The sequence below is a fragment of the Leptidea sinapis genome, chromosome Z (genome assembly GCF_905404315.1).
Source record: "Leptidea sinapis chromosome Z, ilLepSina1.1, whole genome shotgun sequence".
Taxonomy (NCBI): Eukaryota; Metazoa; Arthropoda; class Insecta; order Lepidoptera; family Pieridae; genus Leptidea; species Leptidea sinapis.
The window spans coordinates 23,803,251-23,823,688 of NC_066312.1; the positions used below are offsets into that span (position 1 = coordinate 23,803,251).

Below are 20,438 nucleotides of genomic sequence, written 5' to 3' on the forward strand. Positions count from 1 at the left end.
CCTACGTAGATATTGGCAATTTTTGACGGCTTATTAAATTTTTTGGACATATTAACTGTACATTTGGGCGTTTTTTTATTTTTTGTACCTTGTGTTTTTGTCCTGTCCTATGGCTGTTTTACGCCTTTAGTTTTTTTTTGTTAAATCGACTTTTTATTTTACTACTTTGATAATTGTTACATAGAAATAATTAATTATTTAAACTGAAAATACCCCTTTTGTAAGGGCGTCTCATGAAAAGTGGTATTCAGGAAACATAGAAAATCGTTATGTGTTCTTAAGCAGCACTGTACTTTTTTTTAAAGCAAGTATCAATCTGATCTCATTGCATTGATTTTTAGTTCTATTTCTATACTGCATTTTAATGTAAAATATATAAGTCGCATGGCCTAAACGTAACTCACTGGAAAAATACATCATGAAAACAAAAGGAATTATATTGTAACTCAGTAGAACATTAAGATGCCTCAGCTGAGACAAATTAATAACATTTTGCTATAATCAGTTTGCTTTTCATGAGAAATTTAATGTTCTCATAACTAAGATTACAAGAAAACCCATAAATTTCAATTAGCTCAGCTAATTTTTCGTCAAATATTGACTTTGGTACACAAAAATAAAATAACGCCCATTTACGGAACTATATATCTAAATAGTTATGTATAGATTATTCATTGTGCCACTCAAATATAAGCCTTAAGAGCCAATATGCAAATGTTTCGGTACATAAGACGCAAGATAGCTAGAATTACGAAACCACTTCGTGTTGATACGTGGTTTAGATCACCAATAATATACAAATATTTATTTAAAACGCTGTTTTTGGTGGTTTAGATCACCAATAATATACAAATATTTATTTTAAACGCAGTTTTTGGTGGTTTAGATCACCAATAATATGCAAATATTTATTTAAAACGCTCTTTTTGGTGGTTTAGATCACCAATAATATACAAATATTTATTTAAAACGCTCTTTTTGGTGGTTTAGATCACCAATAATATACAAATATTTATTTAAAACGCTCTTTTTGGTGGTTTAGATCACCAATAATATACAAATATTTATTTAAAACGCTGTTTTTGGTGGTTTAGATCAACAATAATATGCAAATATTTATTTAAAACGCTCTTTTTGGTGGTTTAGATCACCAATAATATACAAATATTTATTTAAAACGCTGTTTTTGGTGGTTTAGATCAACAATAATATGCAAATATTTATTTAAAACGCTCTTTTTGGTGGTTTAGATCACCAATAATATACAAATATTTATTTAAAACGCTCTTTTTGGTGGTTTAGATCACCAATAATATACAAATATTTATTTAAAACGCTGTTTTTGGTGGTTTAGATCAACAATAATATGCAAATATTTATTTAAAACGCTCTTTTTGGTGGTTTAGATCACCAATAATATACAAATATTTATTTAAAACGCTCTTTTTGGTGGTTTAGATCACCAATAATATACAAATATTTATTTAAAACGCTGTTTTTGGTGGTTTAGATCAACAATAATATGCAAATATTTATTTAAAACGCTCTTTTTGGTGGTTTAGATCACCAATAATATACAAATATTTATTTAAAACGCTGTTTTTGGTGGTTTAGATCAACAATAATATGCAAATATTTATTTAAAACGCTCTTTTTGGTGGTTTAGATCACCAATAATATACAAATATTTATTTAAAACGCTCTTTTTGGTGGTTTAGATCACCAATAATATACAAATATTTATTTAAAACGCTGTTTTTGGTGGTTTAGATCAACAATAATATGCAAATATTTATTTAAAACGCTCTTTTTGGTGGTTTAGATCACCAATAATATACAAATATTTATTTAAAACGCTCCTTTTGGTGGTTTAGATCACCAATAATATACAAATATTTATTTAAAACGCTGTTTTTGGTGGTTTAGATCAACAATAATATGCAAATATTTATTTAAAACGCTCTTTTTGGTGGTTTAGATCACCAATAATATACAAATATTTATTTAAAACGCTCTTTTTGGTGGTTTAGATCACCAATAATATACAAATATTTATTTAAAACGCTGTTTTTGGTGGTTTAGATCAACAATAATATGCAAATATTTATTTAAAACGCTCTTTTTGGTGGTTTAGATCACCAATAATATACAAATATTTATTTAAAACGCTCTTTTTGGTGGTTTAGATCACCAATAATATACAAATATTTATTTAAAACGCTGTTTTTGGTGGTTTAGATCAACAATAATATGCAAATATTTATTTAAAACGCTCTTTTTGGTGGTTTAGATCACCAATAATATACAAATATTTATTTAAAACGCTCTTTTTGGTGGTTTAGATCACCAATAATATACAAATATTTATTTAAAACGCTGTTTTTGGTGGTTTAGATCAACAATAATATGCAAATATTTATTTAAAACGCTGTTTTTGGTGGTTTAGATCAACAATAATATACAAATATTTATTTTAAACGCAGTTTTTGCATCAAGAAAACAAGCAGTAGCTACTACATAACTTGCTAAACTGTATCTAATATCTTAAATAAGTGACGAATGTTTATATTTTAATTTCATTTCAGAATGTTTTGTATAAATAAGGTTTTCAAAGATGGAGGTAATTACACGTAGGACAATCATAACGAACAGTCGAGTTAATTCACTTAAGAATGTTTCAATTTTAGGGACTTTAAATAAAAATCTATATAAAAGCAATTATTCATTTATTCGAAGTTGACGAGTTGTTGACTTATAGAGATACAAACAAGACTAACACGAGATTCAAAATTCATAGAAAACTGTGTTTATAAATGCACTGAAGTAATACTACGAATCTCATACTACATTAGTGTGTACTAAATAATATTTATAAAGAATATATATTTAATTAAAACATAATTATATTAGTTTTGCATAACTTATTTTATAAAAAAAATAACTAACCTATTATACGTACATATTCAAAATATTTATAATTAATCATTATGTACTGGATAAGACTTATAAGTCTCAGTACTTTGCTCTTGACACTTGTCACAGTAACAAACAACTTATAAATAGAAATTAATATAATATGTAACCTCCACCACCAGATGGCGTTATAACAATCGTGTAATACGTAGTACTAAAGATGTATCTTAACAAACTCTACAACAGATGTAGGCAGCAATGATACTCAATATTAAATGTTTGAAATGTGTGGTTACTGGGGTTTAGTACACAGGTGACAGATCCAGTACGATAAGATCCGAGTCACATCACATATCGTAAAGTGAATTTGAATATTGTTCAATAATATTTCTACTTTTTGTGGAAAGAATCGTTTTACTCCAATAATTTATCAACTTGTTCGGAAAATAAAGGATTTGTTACAAATAAAAATCGACTGTCATGGCGACTGCTCGTGACGTCACTTTATAACTGTAAGCAGTAATCAAATGAGGAAATAGTATTTATAAAGATGGAGACCTTATAAAATGGCTTGATTATTCAAATGTACACTGCCAAAAAAAGTTCCGATGATTAGATATGATTATAAGTACTAATATTTTTCAAAATCTTTTTGACCGCATTTACAAAACGGAATCTTTAATTGTGTTTCTGTCAATATGCCCATTAGTATATCTACTTTTCCGTTTATTCCCATAAAGGTGATCCATTTAAAGTGTGTTATGGTAAGGTGTAGGTTGTGGTTGGGTCGCCTATGGGTCTACGAAGGAGATCATGATGTAGCGAGTGCCGCTTTTGACCAGGAGTCCCTCGTGGTAGTGCGTCAGTCGTCCCGGGTGCATCAGTATCCAGCCTGGTTTGGTGTCGCGCACCGAGCAGTTGTACCGGATAAACCGGCACCCACCTCCAGTATAATCCACCCCTGTCATAAAAGGGAAAATATAAATCGAAATTATACGTAATTCCAGAAAAACGTTCCAAACCACAATCATGTCGAAATTGAGTTAAGAACACAAAATTGGTCACGTGATTCATATTAACGGACTGGCAAAAAAGGGCAGCCCTACTGACACATCCCACATGTTTGGAATACACTAATATTTATTAAACTTTAAACTCGAATTCCTTAAGATGTGATATTTGTGGCTTGGAACGTTTTTCAGGAACTACGTCCAATTGTACTTTCACCTATTTGTAAACCTACTTTTATAACTACAATTTACATATTATATTCTAATTGAAATTATATGTGAAACGATGAAAATGTAAATTTTGGTATAAAATAATGGCAATGAGTTTCTTGCTACTTTTTCCGCATTAGCTCAACTATTTACGAAGTAGCGTAGCGGAGAGGTAGATTCAATAAGAAAAAAATATTTTTTTTGACATTCATAAGTGTCATTTCCGTGACCTACATGAATAAAGTGATTTTGATTTGATTTATTCCGCCGCTTGAAATCAGTTGTTGGCACATTGATTGTGTAGACGCTGGACTAGGATGTGTGTACTTAGACGATGTTGAGACCTTACTTATGTGAAACTTAGCTGAGTGTAAGCTAAGCATAATCTATCATTACGTATTTATAATCATTTCACAGCTGAAGCTAGGTTTAACGTGAGTAAAGTCTGAGCAAAGTCTAAGTACGCGTTATACATGTCACTAAATAAAGGTAATAAATTTTATTTGCAATAGAACATTCATTTTTGTTTGTATCAGTATTTATGGCAAGAATAGGTATGTATAACTATTTATTATAGTTATATATATAGTTATGGCAAGAAGCCTCAAAAATTCATATTTGGTATTTTTGAGGCTCTTTTAAGGATAAGCTTTGTGTGTGGTATGCAGAGAACTTACCGGGAGTGTTTAGCGCCAGGTTGATGGTATAAGTCGAAGAGTCGTGATGGGGCCGAAGAGATGGTTGCTCGTCGGGCCGGTAGCGAACCACAAAGTTCATCACCGACACCGGAGGCTGCAACCAACAAAATACATTACGGCGCCATGTCTTTTTTTATGATAATAAGGGACGAGACGAGCAAGGCGTTCAGCTGATGGTAAGAGATACGCCTTGCCCATTACAATGCAGTGCCGCTCAGAATTTTTGAAAAATCCAAAAATTCAGAGCGGCACTACAACTGCGCTCGTCACATTGACACATAAGTTGTTGTCTCAATTGCCCAGTAATTTGACTAGCTACGGCGCCCTTCAAACTCGTAAGGTACTAAGATCACTTAGATGAACTATCCTTTGATTCTTTGATGATTTTACGTGTAGATGCGTGGTTTATATTACCAATAAAATACAATAACAGGTAATAAAAAACTTGTTAAACTGGAGCCAATATTTTAAATAAATGACGAGTTTATTTTTCATTTAACATTATAATATTTTGTGTTAGGTTTTAATATAATCACCAAGACGAACTATCCATGATTCGTTGATTGACTTTACGCGATTGTCTCTGCAGTACACCAATGGTGTACCCAGCTTCTTCTTCTCTTCTTCGTCGGATTACTCTTGACAGAGCAGTCGTGGTAACATCGACCGACTAATGATTCTACGTCAGCTATCCCTGGCTGTTGCTTCTCTGGCACATGTGTTGAGGGGAGAATTGGTTAGGGCTTTGATCTGGTCTGTCCAGCGCATAGGGGAGCGTCCTCTTGACCTACTGCCGTTGACGCTTCCCTGAACAACAAAGACAGTAGAGAGACCTCTATGGCATGCTCTCCACGTCGCGTGATATGTCCGAAGTATCTGAGGATACGGGCTCTGACTATAGATGAAAGCCTTTCTTTCACCTTCAGCTCTTCAAGTATCGAGACGTTTGTGCAGCGTTGTGTCCAAGATACTCGTAGCATTCGTCTCCAACACCACATTTCTAGTGCGTCAATCCTTTGTCTCTCTCGTTCTTTGACTGTCCATGTTTCGGCACCATATAGTAGTATGGGAAACACTAGAGATCGTACCCAGCTAGTTGGGCTGTTATATCCCATACCTTTATTTATTAATCGTATGTGTTGGATTGATACATCAACTCTGCACTCGTAAGTCAATTGATCAATTTTATTGCTTTTTGTTATTGCATAACTTAATATAACGGATTGCGTTATAGTGCGTTGCTGAAACATTTATCGGTGGCAATGAGTATCCCGCCGATTCTCACTCAAAACTTTTTCAAAGGGTTTATTTTAGATCATGTGATGTGTGGCGGACCTCCACTGTGTGCTCTTCAAGGAGCTTTCTTCCATGTACTAGCTGTGGATAGGTATAGATACGACATGGGTACCTTCAAAAAAAGCGCGTACACCTTTCTTAAAGGCCAGCAACGCTCCTGTGGTCCCTCTGGTGTTGAAAGAGAATGTGATGTTATGTGATGTGAGAAGGTGGTGATCACTTAACACCAGGTGACCCGTACGCTCATTTGCCTTCCCTTTTCCATAAAAAAACATGCATAAGTCTAGATGCACTGTGAACGCTGTAAAAACACTGAAAAAAATTTTATGTTGACAGTTAATCTCTGTCTTGAGTAATGCACACACATTAACATAAAGTCACATACAAATCACGAGTGTATAAGGTAGCTTGTCGCGCACACTAAAGTAATAAACCTGGCCTGTTTTCATTTTTCAGCAAGAGCTAGAGTCTACACATAAAAAGTATGTATGGGATTAGTAAAATCACGAAGAAGGTTGGAGCAACACAGCAACTCACGTTGTGGTAGTAGCCGGTGAAGACCAGCTCCTGCAGAGGCCGCACATACTCGCGCAGGATGTAGAGCCACTGGATATCCAGCCCCACTTGCTTCATGTGGATGTCGCGCGTCGGCACCGCTTCGTAGCCGCCCTCTAGTCGGTTATCCTGGGTGAAAATACACCTCAATCATCAATAGTCTAGTAGCAGTCTAGTAACTCATAAATAGAGCACGGCAATACTTCAAGCCGGCCCAGTAGCACTCTACAAAGCGCAGGTCCGGCCACATATGGAGTATTGCTGACATCTCAGGTCTGGCGCATCCACCAGTGGAAGGCTCCTTTGCACAGGAAGCCGGCAGGTTATGGGTGCCACTACGGCGCCTATATCTGCCATGAAGCAGTAATGTGTAAACATTCCTGTGTTTCGGTCTGAATGGCTCCGTAGCTAGTGAAATTACTGGGCAAATGAGACTTAACATCTTTTGTCTGAAGGTGACGAGCGCAATTGTAGTGCCGCTCAGAATTTTTGCGTTTTTTAAGAATCCTGAGCACTGCATTGTAATGGTTAGGGCGTATCAATTACCATCAGCTGAACGTCGTGCTCGTCTCGGCCCTTATTTTCATTAAAAAGAAACCAGTATCAGCTCGAACCATCTGACCGCGTGCTCAGACCCAGTGCTCTGTGAACGGCTAGATAACTTGCGTAGCGACATCGCTTCATTGTAAGACACACATTTTACCGCATTTATCACAGGGAGTGTTGCGAAGAGCTGTTTCGCCCGAATTCCGTCCCAACCATCATCATCAGGATATCATCCCCACCATCTGGATGTGTGGGTGTGTTGTTTTAAGCTAGGATTTAAACTAGATATCACATAACAGACATATTATTACTTGACAGTAGTAATAGACACCCTATTAATATTTTATCTCTGTAACAATTATTTTATAGGATACCTATAGCCCGCTAATTGATAGGGGGACGTACGGTCGCACAGATAAACCTTTATAAGAGGGTTTTTGTTGGTTAACCTGCTTCCTTCTCGCTCTTTTACAATAAAATCGTGATGATAAGTGCCGGCAGAGAATCAGGGTTAGTACTTCTTAGTTATCAGTTCATTAATTTTAATTTATTTTCAAAAAGGTAAGTCCCACGTCAATCTAATTTTAGAGAAAAGTAGGTATTCATGTTAAAATTTAATAGTTTTGTGACATTTTAAGAAAAAAGTATTAAAAAGTTGCATGTCACCGAAGCGACGAAACAAAAAGATCGATCGAAGAGTTTTTCGTATTTGCGATACACACACGCATTTCGATTCACGACTCTTGTAGGGAAGATGTTCTACTTATTCGGGACCAAGTACTTTGGTGTAACCGTCTCTTTTTACTTAAAATTTTTTATTTCAAAATCAGCTAGACTTGCATTCTTGATGTTTTTGTACTGGAATTGTCAGTATAATAAGTAAAGATGCACGTGAATTACCTGGTTGGACCCATCGCTCCATTTGCCAAAAGCTTCCATCACTGCGATCCACTCCTGGCAGAAGCGCATTGACATGAGCGGGAACCAGTAAACATCCGGACACGGCTGCAACAATCACATCACCATATAATCACACGACACACTTGAGAGATGATAGAAAATCATTGCATGAATTTAACAAATGCCACCTAATCCATATCTGAAAGTTCTGAACAGTAATTGTTCTAGAAAAATGCTGGCATACAAATATTACTAAGTCGGGAGATTAGCCAAAATATAATCGCTGGATATCTCTGAGACTAATAATGCTAATTGCATGGATCTGAAGTGCTCTTGGTATTCAACGACGATATAAACGCAATTTAATTATTTTTAAAGTGATATCCCACAAAATTTATGAACGATGCGGGACTCGTACCCGCGACATCTCGGGTTCCGTCCGATATAAACAACAACATAGATATTACAACAGATAACAATTCCAGTGTTCACTCTCAAAAACAGCTCCCTTTTTGTAATATTTTAACGTAATAACCCTCAGTTCTGGGATTAATACACAAATAAAATTTGAAAACAAAATCTTATGAACGATGCGGGACTCGAACCTCGCGTTCCGTGCGAGTGCTCTTCCAACTAAGCCAACCGTTCAAGAGACGTAAGGTTCGTAAATCTTGATATGTCTTGTTCAAGTTACAACTGTTTAGATTTGAAAGAGCGACATCTCAAGTCAATTTCCTAATATACAATTATTGGGGTTGAGCAGGTTATCAACTGTAAAGTAGATCCAGTAGATGGAGCCACAACCTTTGAGTTGTGGCTTCATTTAATGACGTTATAACTTTAGTGATTTAAATACATTATTATAACATTTGTACATATTGAAACTCCAATAAAAATAGTAAACAGACTGCTAATTGACTAAACATAATGCAATACCTACTGTAATGCCATGGAATTATCAACCGACCGCTTCAAAATTATTTATAAAATTGTTATCCTAGCCTAATTTAACAGTTGCAGGCTCCTGCGCACAGGATGCCGGTTAAATTATGGTTACCACAACGGCGACTATTGCTGCCGTGAAGCAGCAATGTGTAAGCATTACTGTTTTCGTCTGAAGGGCGCCGTATCTAGTGAAATTACTGGGCAAATGAGACTTGACAACTTATGTCTCAAGGTGACGAGCGCAGTTGTATTGCTGAAAAATCCAAAAATTCTGAGCGGCACTGCATTATAATGGACAGGGCATCAGCTGAACGTGCTCGTCTCGTCCTTTTTTTCATAAAAAAAACAGTATGCTTAAGTTCAAGCGAACTAAGTGGAATATTTATCAAGTCGCAATACTCCAAGACAAGTTATTTCATTATATAGTCTTAACCTTGATATTAACAATTATATGTGATTTTTGTGGATATTAAATTACTCTGGTTAATTTCGCTCTCACAGATCGCGCTCCCTTAGTTACCTCGAGCAAGTTGGCTCAAACGAGTACATAACCAAGCGTAACAGCTCAGTAATCACAAAATTAAAGCAATGCTCAAAAGGAAGTTTCTACTTCACAAACAGATTGGTGTGTGAGTCAAATCAAATCAAAATTACTACCGTTTAGGTCAAAAAATGACACATAAGAATGTCAAAGATTACACTTCCCTTTATCATTATAGTCGGAAATGTAATTCGAGATCAAAAATGGAAACAATGGTGTTTGGGCGCGATTTTGACCCACTTAAAACGGCCAGATTTTATTCAAACTTCGCAGATTAATCGTGGTCCGATGACAATACATTAATAATTTGATAAAATTATTTCACTTTTCAATTTGCAAAATAAGGTTTTTGTTAACTTATTTAATTTTAGTTTGGTTTTATTTTGGTTTTTTTTTAACTACTATTTATTTTAATTTTTCGAATTATTTCAATTACAATCTAGTTTAGTGATGAAAAAAAATTATTCAAACATTAAGTCGAGATGATTGCCGTTGTCAGAACAGTGATTACCATGCTGTGGTTGCGCGACGGTTGCAGGTTGTCCCAGTATTGTGGGTGAAGGTACCGCTTCTCCCACTCTTGCCTGTTGTCGATGACCTGGTAGATGTCCGGGTGCGTGCGAGAGATGTCGAACGACTCCGGGTTCAACAGGTGGCCGAAGTCCTCCTCATTGCTCACATGCATGAATATACCCTGCAAGATAATTCGCTTTATTATAACATCTTTTCGACGACCCATATAGCCGAACGATCATTTATATGATGAATATGAATAGTGTGGATAGTACAGGCAATGCCTAGTTTGGGGCAAGATAATTTGTGTAAAATTGTGTCAATATTATATTATTATTATTTTATGCAAGAAGACTAACGAGAGGGTCATGTCTTCTTGCATCCCACAGGAATAACACGAACATTGCGATTCATTTAACACTTTAAAACGCGCAAGTTTCGCAAGAGAGTTCACAAGACAATCTGGTCACAAGGTTTTCCCTGGTTCTAAAATGCATGAATTTCAGAGAAGGGGTGGCAGCAGTTATCCCATGAAATATCGATGTGTTCGTACTTCGTTTGTTATGTTTTGAAGAGTGTGTGATGCTGGTCTACCTACAGTCACATTCCAAATCCACTATCTTTAAGTCTCGGATCGGTCAGAAGATAAATTGATCAGGGTCGTATCGTCTTGCGCTCGTCCATAGATTGTTTTTTTTTTTATAACACTACTGATAGCGAAAGATTTTGTTTTTTTATAACATATATCTATATCACGTTGTTCTTTCACTAATATATGTATAATATCCGGACGACCGAGCCTTGCTGAGATATTTTAGAATGTACAAAACTTGAACAAAATCAAACAAATAGGACATCTGGATTCGAACCTGGGTCTACTCCTTTCCGGATCACCCAATGTCCCATCTGTAGTCTTAAATATAGTGGCGAAATTTACCTTTGTATTATAATTTTTTTGTAGCTGTTTCTCAAAAAATCTAGTTTTATCCATTTTATCGTGTTTTACACGGATAAAACTACATTTTTTTAAATTTAAGCCTAGCTATTTCGATATTTCGCCCCCGAAATCGTTGGAGCCGTTTCCGAGATTCAGATTCTTATACAAGAATTGTTCGTTTAAAGATATAAGATTTGTATATACAGAGTCGTTCGCTGATAAGAAGTATCCAATGCTACTCACGAGGTTCGTAAGACTCTCGCAGAACGCCATATCGGAGTCCATACCGGCTTTGCCGTACGATATTTTATCAGGGCCGGCTTCGCGAAACACGGACATTTTCACCAGGTAGCAGTGGGTGATAAACGGCACGTTCCATATTCCTCTGTAAGTAAAGTACACTTTATATTAAAAACTTGAATAACATCTTAGAATTTTAGTGCTACTATTTAGTATAAATTTTATGATACACATTTTTGGAAAGTTTACACATTTAGATACGACTACTGGGTCGAAACTGCGTCATGCTTCAATCCGCAACAATGTGGCCAGGAAAAATATTTGAAAACTCCTTAGAAACTTGTGCTTCATAATTTTTTGCTTGCCTATTGAATACTTTAATAGAAAATGATACTGATTAGATACAATTAGTATACAAACAGATTCTGGCAGAGTCGGAGAATCCCTCCCTCCCTCCAGCCGAGGTATTTTAGGGAGGGCACCACATCGATTACCTAAAAGGTCGACAATGCTGTGAATCCTATGTTCAAAATAGTGTAAGGAGGGGTGATCGCACGCTACTTTTACAAATGCTCCGTAGGTATGCTTATTTATTATAGGAAAAAATTATTTTATTTTTTTTTAGTTACAAACGCATACGTCTGTTTCATTTATATGTACAAAATAGGTGTGTATTGGTGGATTAGATGTTGTTTCGCACTACCGAAGGATACAGAGATCAAGTTGGAAGATTCGGGACGTGACGATCCCACGTCGTGCCCCAGAGGATGCGAGGGGACAGCTCATTAGCGCATTAGCCGCGGAGTGTTGAGACAGTTGCCAGTGGTGTGTGAGGCGCGTACGTGGCGACATGTGTCGAGCTGCTGCCTGGCTACTACTGCTGCTAACTGTAGCTCTGCTTCTAACGGCAGACGCACGTCGCGGTCGAGCACGATCCCGCTCCAAATCCAAGGTTCGTGCAAACAACCTCACACTTCAAAGGCCAGTAACGCATCTCTTGACCACGAGGAGGCTGTTTATGAGAGTCAAGGCTCGAAAACAAAACTAGATATTACAACAAACTTCACTCTCAAAAACAACTCCCTTTTTTATATTTTTAAAGTGATAACCCTCACTTCTGGGATTAAAACACACATAAAATTTGAATACAAAATTTTATGAACCCGCGACCTCTCGCGTTCTTTTTGAGTCCTCTTCCAACTGAGCTAACCGTTCGAGTGACGTATCATCATAAAATCTTGTATGCTTTGTTCAACTCTCAGGTTGTGGCTCGATCTGCAGGATCTACTTTACAGTTGATAACCTGCTCAACCCCAATATTTGCATATTAGGAAATTGACTTGAGATGTCGCTCTGGCAAATCTTAACAATTTGTTATAATAAATAAATAAAATTTTATGAACGATGCGGGCCTCGAACCTACGACCAACAATCAACTGTAAAGTAGATCCTGTAGATGAAGCCACAACCTGAGAGTTGAACAAAGCATACATTTCCCTTTGTATTGCAAATGTCTTGCTTCTCACTCTCTAACCGGTGAGTCCTCCATCTGTCATCTCTTATACATAAAAAAAAACCGCCCAGCTAAGTCGATCAATGCGATGTCTTTGTAATTTTTGTAACTTTTGTAACTTGTAAGGCTCCCGAGATTAAGGTAGTAAATGTGCCCTTCAATTATTAATATGCTAGCTCCCGCGGCTTTGTCCGCAGAGATTGCAGCGTATTATTTAAATAACTTAATTTCTTTGATAGTCAACCGAATGGAATAAAATTAATAAAGAATGTAACGGCTACTACAGCGACCACATTAAAATCGCTCTAGCCGATTTCAAAGAAAACGCGTACTCAATCAAACAGACGAAAATTATAAAAATGTTTTTTTTTTTCGTCTCGGTTTTATAAGTACATAAATTCATTTAAAAAAATATTTAGATATGTGACCAGCTTACAGTTTACGTCGGTTTGTCATATTACTTGTTAATTTATAACGACCGGCTACCCGCGATAATGTCTTACAGAATTTAGTCTACAGGCAATCTAATCTTGTTTACGATTTAAAAAAAAATATATAGGTTTTAGAATGTAAAAATATGATTTAACAATCATTTGAATTTGTAATGTTGTCATTTATAGACTTTATTTACGTATAGAAGTGTCAAGGTTTGTGTGTCTGCCGAGTCCTGTACTCATAACTCTTTTTAGTTATATTTTTGTTTATTTATTTTTATTTTATTTAAGTAGTAATATTCTTTTGCTATAGGTTTTCACCTGGCACAGAATATAAAAATGCTGAATTGTAGATTTTTTTTAAAGAATTGCTCTATGTTATTATAATGAAATTGTTTCACAGCACAGCTGTCAAACCGTCTGTCAATAAATTCTCTCGTGGAAAATATGTCCAAACAAAACAAATATTGAAAATAAAAATAATTATAGGTCCCAAATCGAATACAAACCTCAAGTTGGACTAAACTGCAGTCCAAGAAGTAATTCCCATTAAAATCCGTTGATTAGTTTAGGAGTTCACCGGTACCAAACATCAGGACATTGGATTTATATAAATTAAGAAGAATATGTAAATGTAAATAAAAATTGTGATTACTCACAATTAAAAAACGATACGATATTTAGCCAGACATTAGGCAACCGAGAGGTTGGAAACGCACAACGAACTTTCTACTCGCTATCAACTATTCTCTCAAATTCCATGACTATTATATTGTAATCGTGTTATATTGTGTAATTGGTATTTATTACGTGCATCGCAATTTTTATGTTTATTTGTATATATGATGCGAATACAATGTAATTAGTTTTTATATTGGGTTTCACTTGTATTAATGACTTGAGTTCATGTTACAGCTTTCATGGTGTTGTATTGTCTCAAGGCCACACCAATTTATTTCCGCTAGTTTATTGTGTGTTCTTTCTGTCTTATATAATTATATTAAAAAATGTTATGTGTGTGTGTGCAGGTCCAAATAGGGCTCCCGATAACAGGCAAGTACAGAGACCCGGAGTCGGACCAGTACTACAATAATAACCATGTGAGTGAATTTGTATCTTAAGCTAAAGATAATATTATTATACATTCAAAACAGACAATAATACGTACGTACTACGGAACTAGGACTAAGACCGTCAAATAAAGTCATGATGCGTTGTTTCAATTAGACACTAAATGAGTTCGCATGTTAAAAGTTACCCCTCCCTTGCATTTCGATTAAAAGATATAAAAAAGGTTAATGATCTCGGTTCATAAGTAGAAACTCAACTTTCCGATTTATAATATATTTAATTCATTACACAAATTTTAGAATTTGCTTAAACAAACGCTGACTAAATTTTGTATCGAAATATCAGTCAGCGTTATATCAGTTCAAAACTGATGGAATAGAAAAGATAAGATTAGATTGATCATTGCTGCAACACTGTCAATTTATTAATACCACTCGGGTGTCCCGGACGAGGGGAACAATAATTGCAACAGTCAGGGGGATACATTTCATGCTCCTACTGAGTACGAAGATGACACTGATAAAACAATTTGTTTGCGCATGTTACTGTCGTTTAGTTTATTGTTCTTATTTGGGGCCAACACTAAATATTTACCGGCGCATTACTGCCCTCAATAACATGTGTTCAAATTCGAAATTCCAAAATCGAAGGGTTAAGTTTCCCTCCGTAACGAAAGAACGATGAACTTCGAATTAAATCCTATTACCAAAGAACTTCGGCTCCGAATAGTGCGGATGGATTTCGTTTCGGAACCATAGACATAATCATGAAAAGTGAAGTTGTAGTTACTATCATAATATTATTAAACAACGAAAAAGTAAATGTCAGGTGAATTTGGGAATAAGGTAAACGTAAGACAAAATATATAACCGCGAACTTTGTATCGATCTCCGGATCCGATTTCCGAAACACTTTCGTAATAGGAAAATGTATTATCCGTCAACCGAAACTTCATATTTCGATTTTGATAATAGGGCCCTGATTCAGTAAAGCTTTTTAAAATATATCTATCCAGATGATGTAAAAAGCCTCCTGTGCCTTGTCTTGTGAAAGATGTTTCTTGTACGATATGGAAACTCCCAATAAGCTTCAAAATATTCTACATATAAGAAATAAATAGATATTGTACACCAAACAGGGCGCTAAGATCCTGCTTGCGTCGCACTTCGATCTTGAGTACGTGCTGGGACACAAGATCGCGTTCTTGTGCACGGCCAAGGGTAGGCCGCGCCCGCAGATCACGTGGTTCAAAGATGGCGTCGAGATTTACGCGCATCACTATTTACACGTGAGTATTAGCACCGGACCTTATAAAAGCCACTTTTTGTATGTCTTCCAATTCTCTTTTATTCTGTCTGGTTTTGTAAGGGAGCGAACACACCACTCAGTTTAATATGAGATTTTTTTATTATCATTAACTAAAAGAGTATGCTTGAAGTGGCAATGGGCTGGTCACGTCGAGAAAAAAAAAAGAAAAAGCCCGCTGAGTTTCTACCGCCCGTTTTTCTCGGGTCTGGGGCATTAATTTCCGAATGGGTCGTTATTTATGACTTTCAATAAGTGATTTCATATCCTATTTTGAATAAAAGAATTTGCATTTGATTTGTTTGAATTTGAATGCGAAGGTAATATAGATCAAGATTTATGAACCATGCGTCAATCAAACTATTGGCTCTGTGGAAGAGCGCTCAGACGGAACCCGAGAGGCGGCGGGATCGTGTCCCGCATCGTTCATAATTTTTGAATACAAGTTTAATTAAATTAATCCCAGAAGTGAGAGATATCATTTTAAAAATAACAAATTGTTAAGATGCTCATGTTCATCATCACTTCAGATCCACGAGTGGCTGATCGACGACGACCGTGTCAAGTCCAAGATCGAGATCGACCCGGCGACGCAGATGGACGCGGGTGTATACGAGTGTACGGCCGACAACATGTACTCCATCGACCGGCGCTCCTTCAAGACAGACTTCTCCATCGCCTTTGACTGACTGTGTCACAATATAATACAACGTGCACTATAACGACACCTACATATTTTCTTCTATAAATGTTAAGACCATACATTAAAAACATACTGAATACCTATGTATAAGCGTGGTTTAATCGCGTGTAAGTCCCTTTCTACCCAATACCAAGTAAGAGATAGTAGTTGCTAAAATCGCACTATAGTATATTGTGCAACTCGTGCGACAAGTTGTCGACTGCCCACGAAAGCGAAGTTGATAGTTGGCGAAGTCGCTTGAGTGTGCCAATTATAATTTGCGTGCGACAAGTAAACTCTTCGCACTCAAACAAGAGTTTAATTTACGAAAAAACTCACGCGTAATTATAAAAATGGGCAAACGGCGCTTTTTCAACCGCAACAGCGAGCGCGATGATACTAATATTCTCGCATGAGTCAGTGAGACAAAAGCGATTTGCGTAAGGTTCATTTAATATTTCCTCATTATGTTATAATATAATACAATAATAAAATTAAAGCATTATTTTATCAAGTTTTAATACAAGTCTACCAAATTTAAAGACGCAACGCATCTCTAAGGCCATATTCACATATGGCGAATGACGGCGGAATAATGCTATGGAACGAAATAGAGTACGTCCGCGTCTGCCTTCTATAATTATTGATGATTGATCTATGATAAAGGTAGACCAGGCTTGCGACCGGCGTCTTTCTTATAATGTAGACTCTTTTATAAAAAAAATACAATTTGACTGCTTTGGTATTTTATTATTATTATTATTCTTGTTTGCTTTTAACTAAAACCTTCAATATTAATACATATTCAACTAATATTTACAATAAGCTCTTAAGCTTAAGTCGAAGTTCTTAATTTGACAAGTTTTCTTCTAATCTTGTCTATGACACTCTTTTCAATATCATTATCACCTCAATCTCAATTTCTACAAAATCGAATGACTAAATAATTCACCTTTTGCACTGTTTCTCTAGATTCTGTCATTTAATGAACATCCGACATATTTAAGGACTCTACTTTTTGCGGCATTTAGTCTAGAGTCATCCCTGTAGGTGATTTTCGTTATTAGTGCCGGAAGAATCACTGTTGCTCGCTTTAAGATTGTGCACAAAATTAAATTGTTTTTTTTTTTAACCTGGTTGGGACCTTCATTCGAGCCAAATTATTGAAGTTTTTCCAATGGTTTTCTTTTACATCAATTTTGAAAAGAATCATTCCGAACACAAATAAATCTCTCCTTGTTAACTATACTTACTTATCCAGTATTAGCGACAGATAATTATAATAAACTTGTATTATGCCATGCCTGCTATATGGCTGTCAAACCTGGACATTCACAAAAGAAATAGAACAAAAAATAGAAAAGACAGAAAAAGCAATGGAGAGAAGCATATTGCGGATCAGAAAACTACAAAAAGTACGTAGTGAAGACATTAGAAAGAAAACCAAGCTTACCGATGCACTAAGACACGCGCTAACATTGAAGTGGCAATGGGCTGGCCACATTGCACGCTTCACAGACAGAAGGTGGACAATAGAGACCACCAAATGGAAAGGACCAAAGCAGAGATGGGCAGATGACATCGTGCAGTCGGTGGGGAGAAACTGGATCGATCAGGCCAAGGATAGGGAAAAATGGAAAAAGTTGGGGGAGGCCTATACCCAAAATGGGGTCCATAACCAAAGTTATATAGAATAAATAATTAAACTGGTCCCTTTAAATAAAATTTAACACTAGATTTTAAGAACTTTAAATTACTAACATTTGATTGTACTATCTATGGGTTATGGAATAAATGACTTATTATTATTATTAATTATATAAAACTACATCTTTAGCAATCGCATAATTGTCTTAGTATATATGTAATATAGTATAGTAAATATGTATTATAAATAGTCATTAAACATTAAATATGCAAATTTATATTATACCAAAATTTACGGACGAAGCGGGACTCGAACCCGCGCCTCTCGGATTCCGTCCGAGGGCTCATACCAACTGAGCCAACTGTTCGAGTGACGCATGTATCAGAAATCTTGGTGTGTCTTGTTCAACTCTCAGGTAGTAGGATCTACTTTACAGTCGATAGTCTGCTCAACCCCAACAATTACATATTAGGAAATTGATTTGAGATGTCGCTCTTTCAAATCTAAACAGTTTGGGATTGAAGTGAAAACTTCTTAGCGGCTTTGAACACTTTTCTTGGGTTTGGTATAAAATGTTAAGGTCGCGTCAGGACACGTGACCTGATCGAAAATTCGTAAGACATTGGTTGAAATTATGGATGAAAGTTGATTTTTTTGAGAGATAAAGTTTTCAACGTAAAATAATTGTACAAGTTCTGAAGTGTTGAATTTTTTATGTAATATAAATTGTCATTTTTGTGTACGATAGCGCAATAATTGTATTGTATTTAACCACATAAATGCTAGAACTTTTGTACTGATAAATAAAGCAATTCATGCGAAATTATTTAAGTGTCACCCCTCACTTCTGGGGTTATATATACCAATTTTATATGTTAACATTAAATATCTCTCAAAGAACAGTGGAGAAGTTGCTACTAATGAGGCACTGTGGCTCGATTGAAAACAGAATCGTCTAGGATTTTTATGACAAACGACCTCCTTGATCTATAGAGTGTACTTAGACTTTGCTCAAACTTTACTTACATAAGACCTGATTATGATAAAACGAGAACTTGACTTTTATATTGGGCTGTCTTAGCTTAAGCTAGCATAATTTCAGCTGTAAAACGATTATAAAAACGAAGTCAAAGATTATACTAAGCTTAAACTCAGCTGAGTTAATGAGCTGAGTAATGTCTTAGTACGGTCTATACATCTCAGCCTTATAGTCGACCTGACTTTAGTCGGATTGAGTGACGTGTGTCATTGTTACCTGATATTCCGGTTGACAATGTCCATGTAGTCAGGCGAGCGGGCGTAGTAGCCGTCAGAGCCCACGGCGCCCCAGAAGTTAGACCAGGCTTGCTCGGGACGGACCAGCAGCGGCGCGATCACGTCGTATCCGGTCGAGACTAGATATCGCAGTGTCGAGGGCTGCAGACGCGCCACGCTGTCCAAGCTCACCATGTACTCGCACGCGCTCTTCACGCACCGATCACTGCGCACAAGACAAATATACATTGCTTAGAACATTTAAACGTCTAGATCACTGACCTGTACAAATGGACCGTGGAAAAAAACCACTGTACAGTCTGTTCCCATATGTTTGACAGCAATTTTTTGTGCCTATTGGAAGCGCCGTTCGCGAGAGTCCAGAGAACTTATTTTGACGTATAATACAAGTAGCTGTGAAGGAAAGTACAATACTCTGCATTTTGCACTTTGATTGTTACGTTTTCCGTGTTATTTAAACTCCGAGAATCAACGTTATAGTTTCCCACGATCTGTCGATGTTTGCTGAGGTTGTCTTCAATAGGTTTAGTGCCGCAGACTCTCGCTACATAACCAACAGCGCCAAAATGGCGAATATCAAACAGGCCCAAAAGCACTTTGACGGCCGCCAGTCCAGTGGTATATAGTAGAGGTCGGTGGTCTAGATAGACTGCTGTGAAACATCGAAAAAAAGTGTTTTTGAGTTTAGAGTTAACCTCCATTATGAGCAATGCACGCAAACTAACACAAAGTGTCATACAAATCGCGAGTTTAAGACGTAGCTTGTCACGCACACTAAACTAATATTCCTGGCCGGTTTTCATCGGTTGTCTAACAGCAAGAGAATCTATCTAGACGTAAATAAATAATCTTATATATTTTGTAATACACTAGCGCTTTAAAAGCAACGAACAGCATACAAATTACTTCAAAATATTATTCATTTATTTTATTTACAAATTTTCAGCATAAAATGTTTTCAGATTAATAAAAGCAACATTCTAAATAAGCATGTATGCGACTTAAAACCTAAAGAGGAAAGACGTTTTTATCTGTTTCCTTATCTCCTATTCTCTATTGAATATAACTACAGTTTTAGATCTGTACTATATGTATTAACCTTTAAATAGTGTGGGTAATAAAAGAAGTATGTAACTGTGCCATCGTATCCTTTAAACAAAAAGTTACGTTGCAGCACTGCTTCACAACATCTATATGTGGATAGGT

The 20,438-nt window shown here is 36.1% G+C and overlaps 2 protein-coding genes across 6 annotated transcripts in view; one reads left to right on the forward strand and one right to left on the reverse strand.

The window, feature by feature from the left end:
* Positions 1 to 2,709: 2,709 nt before the first annotated feature.
* Positions 2,710 to 20,438, reverse strand: part of LOC126978701 (procollagen-lysine,2-oxoglutarate 5-dioxygenase) — a 51,569-nt gene continuing 33,840 nt past the window's right edge. For all 5 annotated transcript variants that reach the window (XM_050827714.1, XM_050827716.1, XM_050827711.1 and 2 more), the window contains 7 exons: positions 19,213 to 19,437; positions 11,308 to 11,449; positions 10,126 to 10,308; positions 8,129 to 8,233; positions 6,665 to 6,811; positions 4,811 to 4,925; positions 2,710 to 3,874 (listed from right to left, as the gene is read on the reverse strand). In XM_050827714.1, the coding sequence (XP_050683671.1) occupies positions 3,705 to 3,874; positions 4,811 to 4,925; positions 6,665 to 6,811; positions 8,129 to 8,233; positions 10,126 to 10,308; positions 11,308 to 11,449; positions 19,213 to 19,437 (1,087 nt within the window). In that variant the 3' untranslated portion in view covers positions 2,710 to 3,704. The remainder of the gene's footprint in view (positions 3,875 to 4,810; positions 4,926 to 6,664; positions 6,812 to 8,128; positions 8,234 to 10,125; positions 10,309 to 11,307; positions 11,450 to 19,212; positions 19,438 to 20,438) is intronic.
* On the forward strand, positions 12,111 to 16,420 carry LOC126978713 (immunoglobulin domain-containing protein oig-4-like). Its single transcript, XM_050827738.1, has 4 exons — positions 12,111 to 12,256; positions 14,280 to 14,351; positions 15,461 to 15,610; positions 16,158 to 16,420. The coding sequence occupies exons 1-4, from the start codon at positions 12,155 to 12,157 to the stop codon at positions 16,314 to 16,316; spliced, it is 483 nt and encodes a 160-aa protein (XP_050683695.1). The 5' UTR covers positions 12,111 to 12,154; the 3' UTR covers positions 16,317 to 16,420.

Excerpts from the sequence above, each read along its gene's own strand:
- LOC126978713 (XM_050827738.1), top strand. The coding sequence starts at position 12,155 with ATGTGTCGAGCTGCTGCCTGGCTACTACTGCTGCTAACTGTAGCTCTG. Across the intron at positions 12,257-14,279 it reads GATCCCGCTCCAAATCCAAG|GTCCAAATAGGGCTCCCGAT; the intron begins GTTCGTGCAAAC and ends GTGTGTGTGCAG. Across the intron at positions 14,352-15,460 it reads AGTACTACAATAATAACCAT|GGCGCTAAGATCCTGCTTGC; the intron begins GTGAGTGAATTT and ends TACACCAAACAG.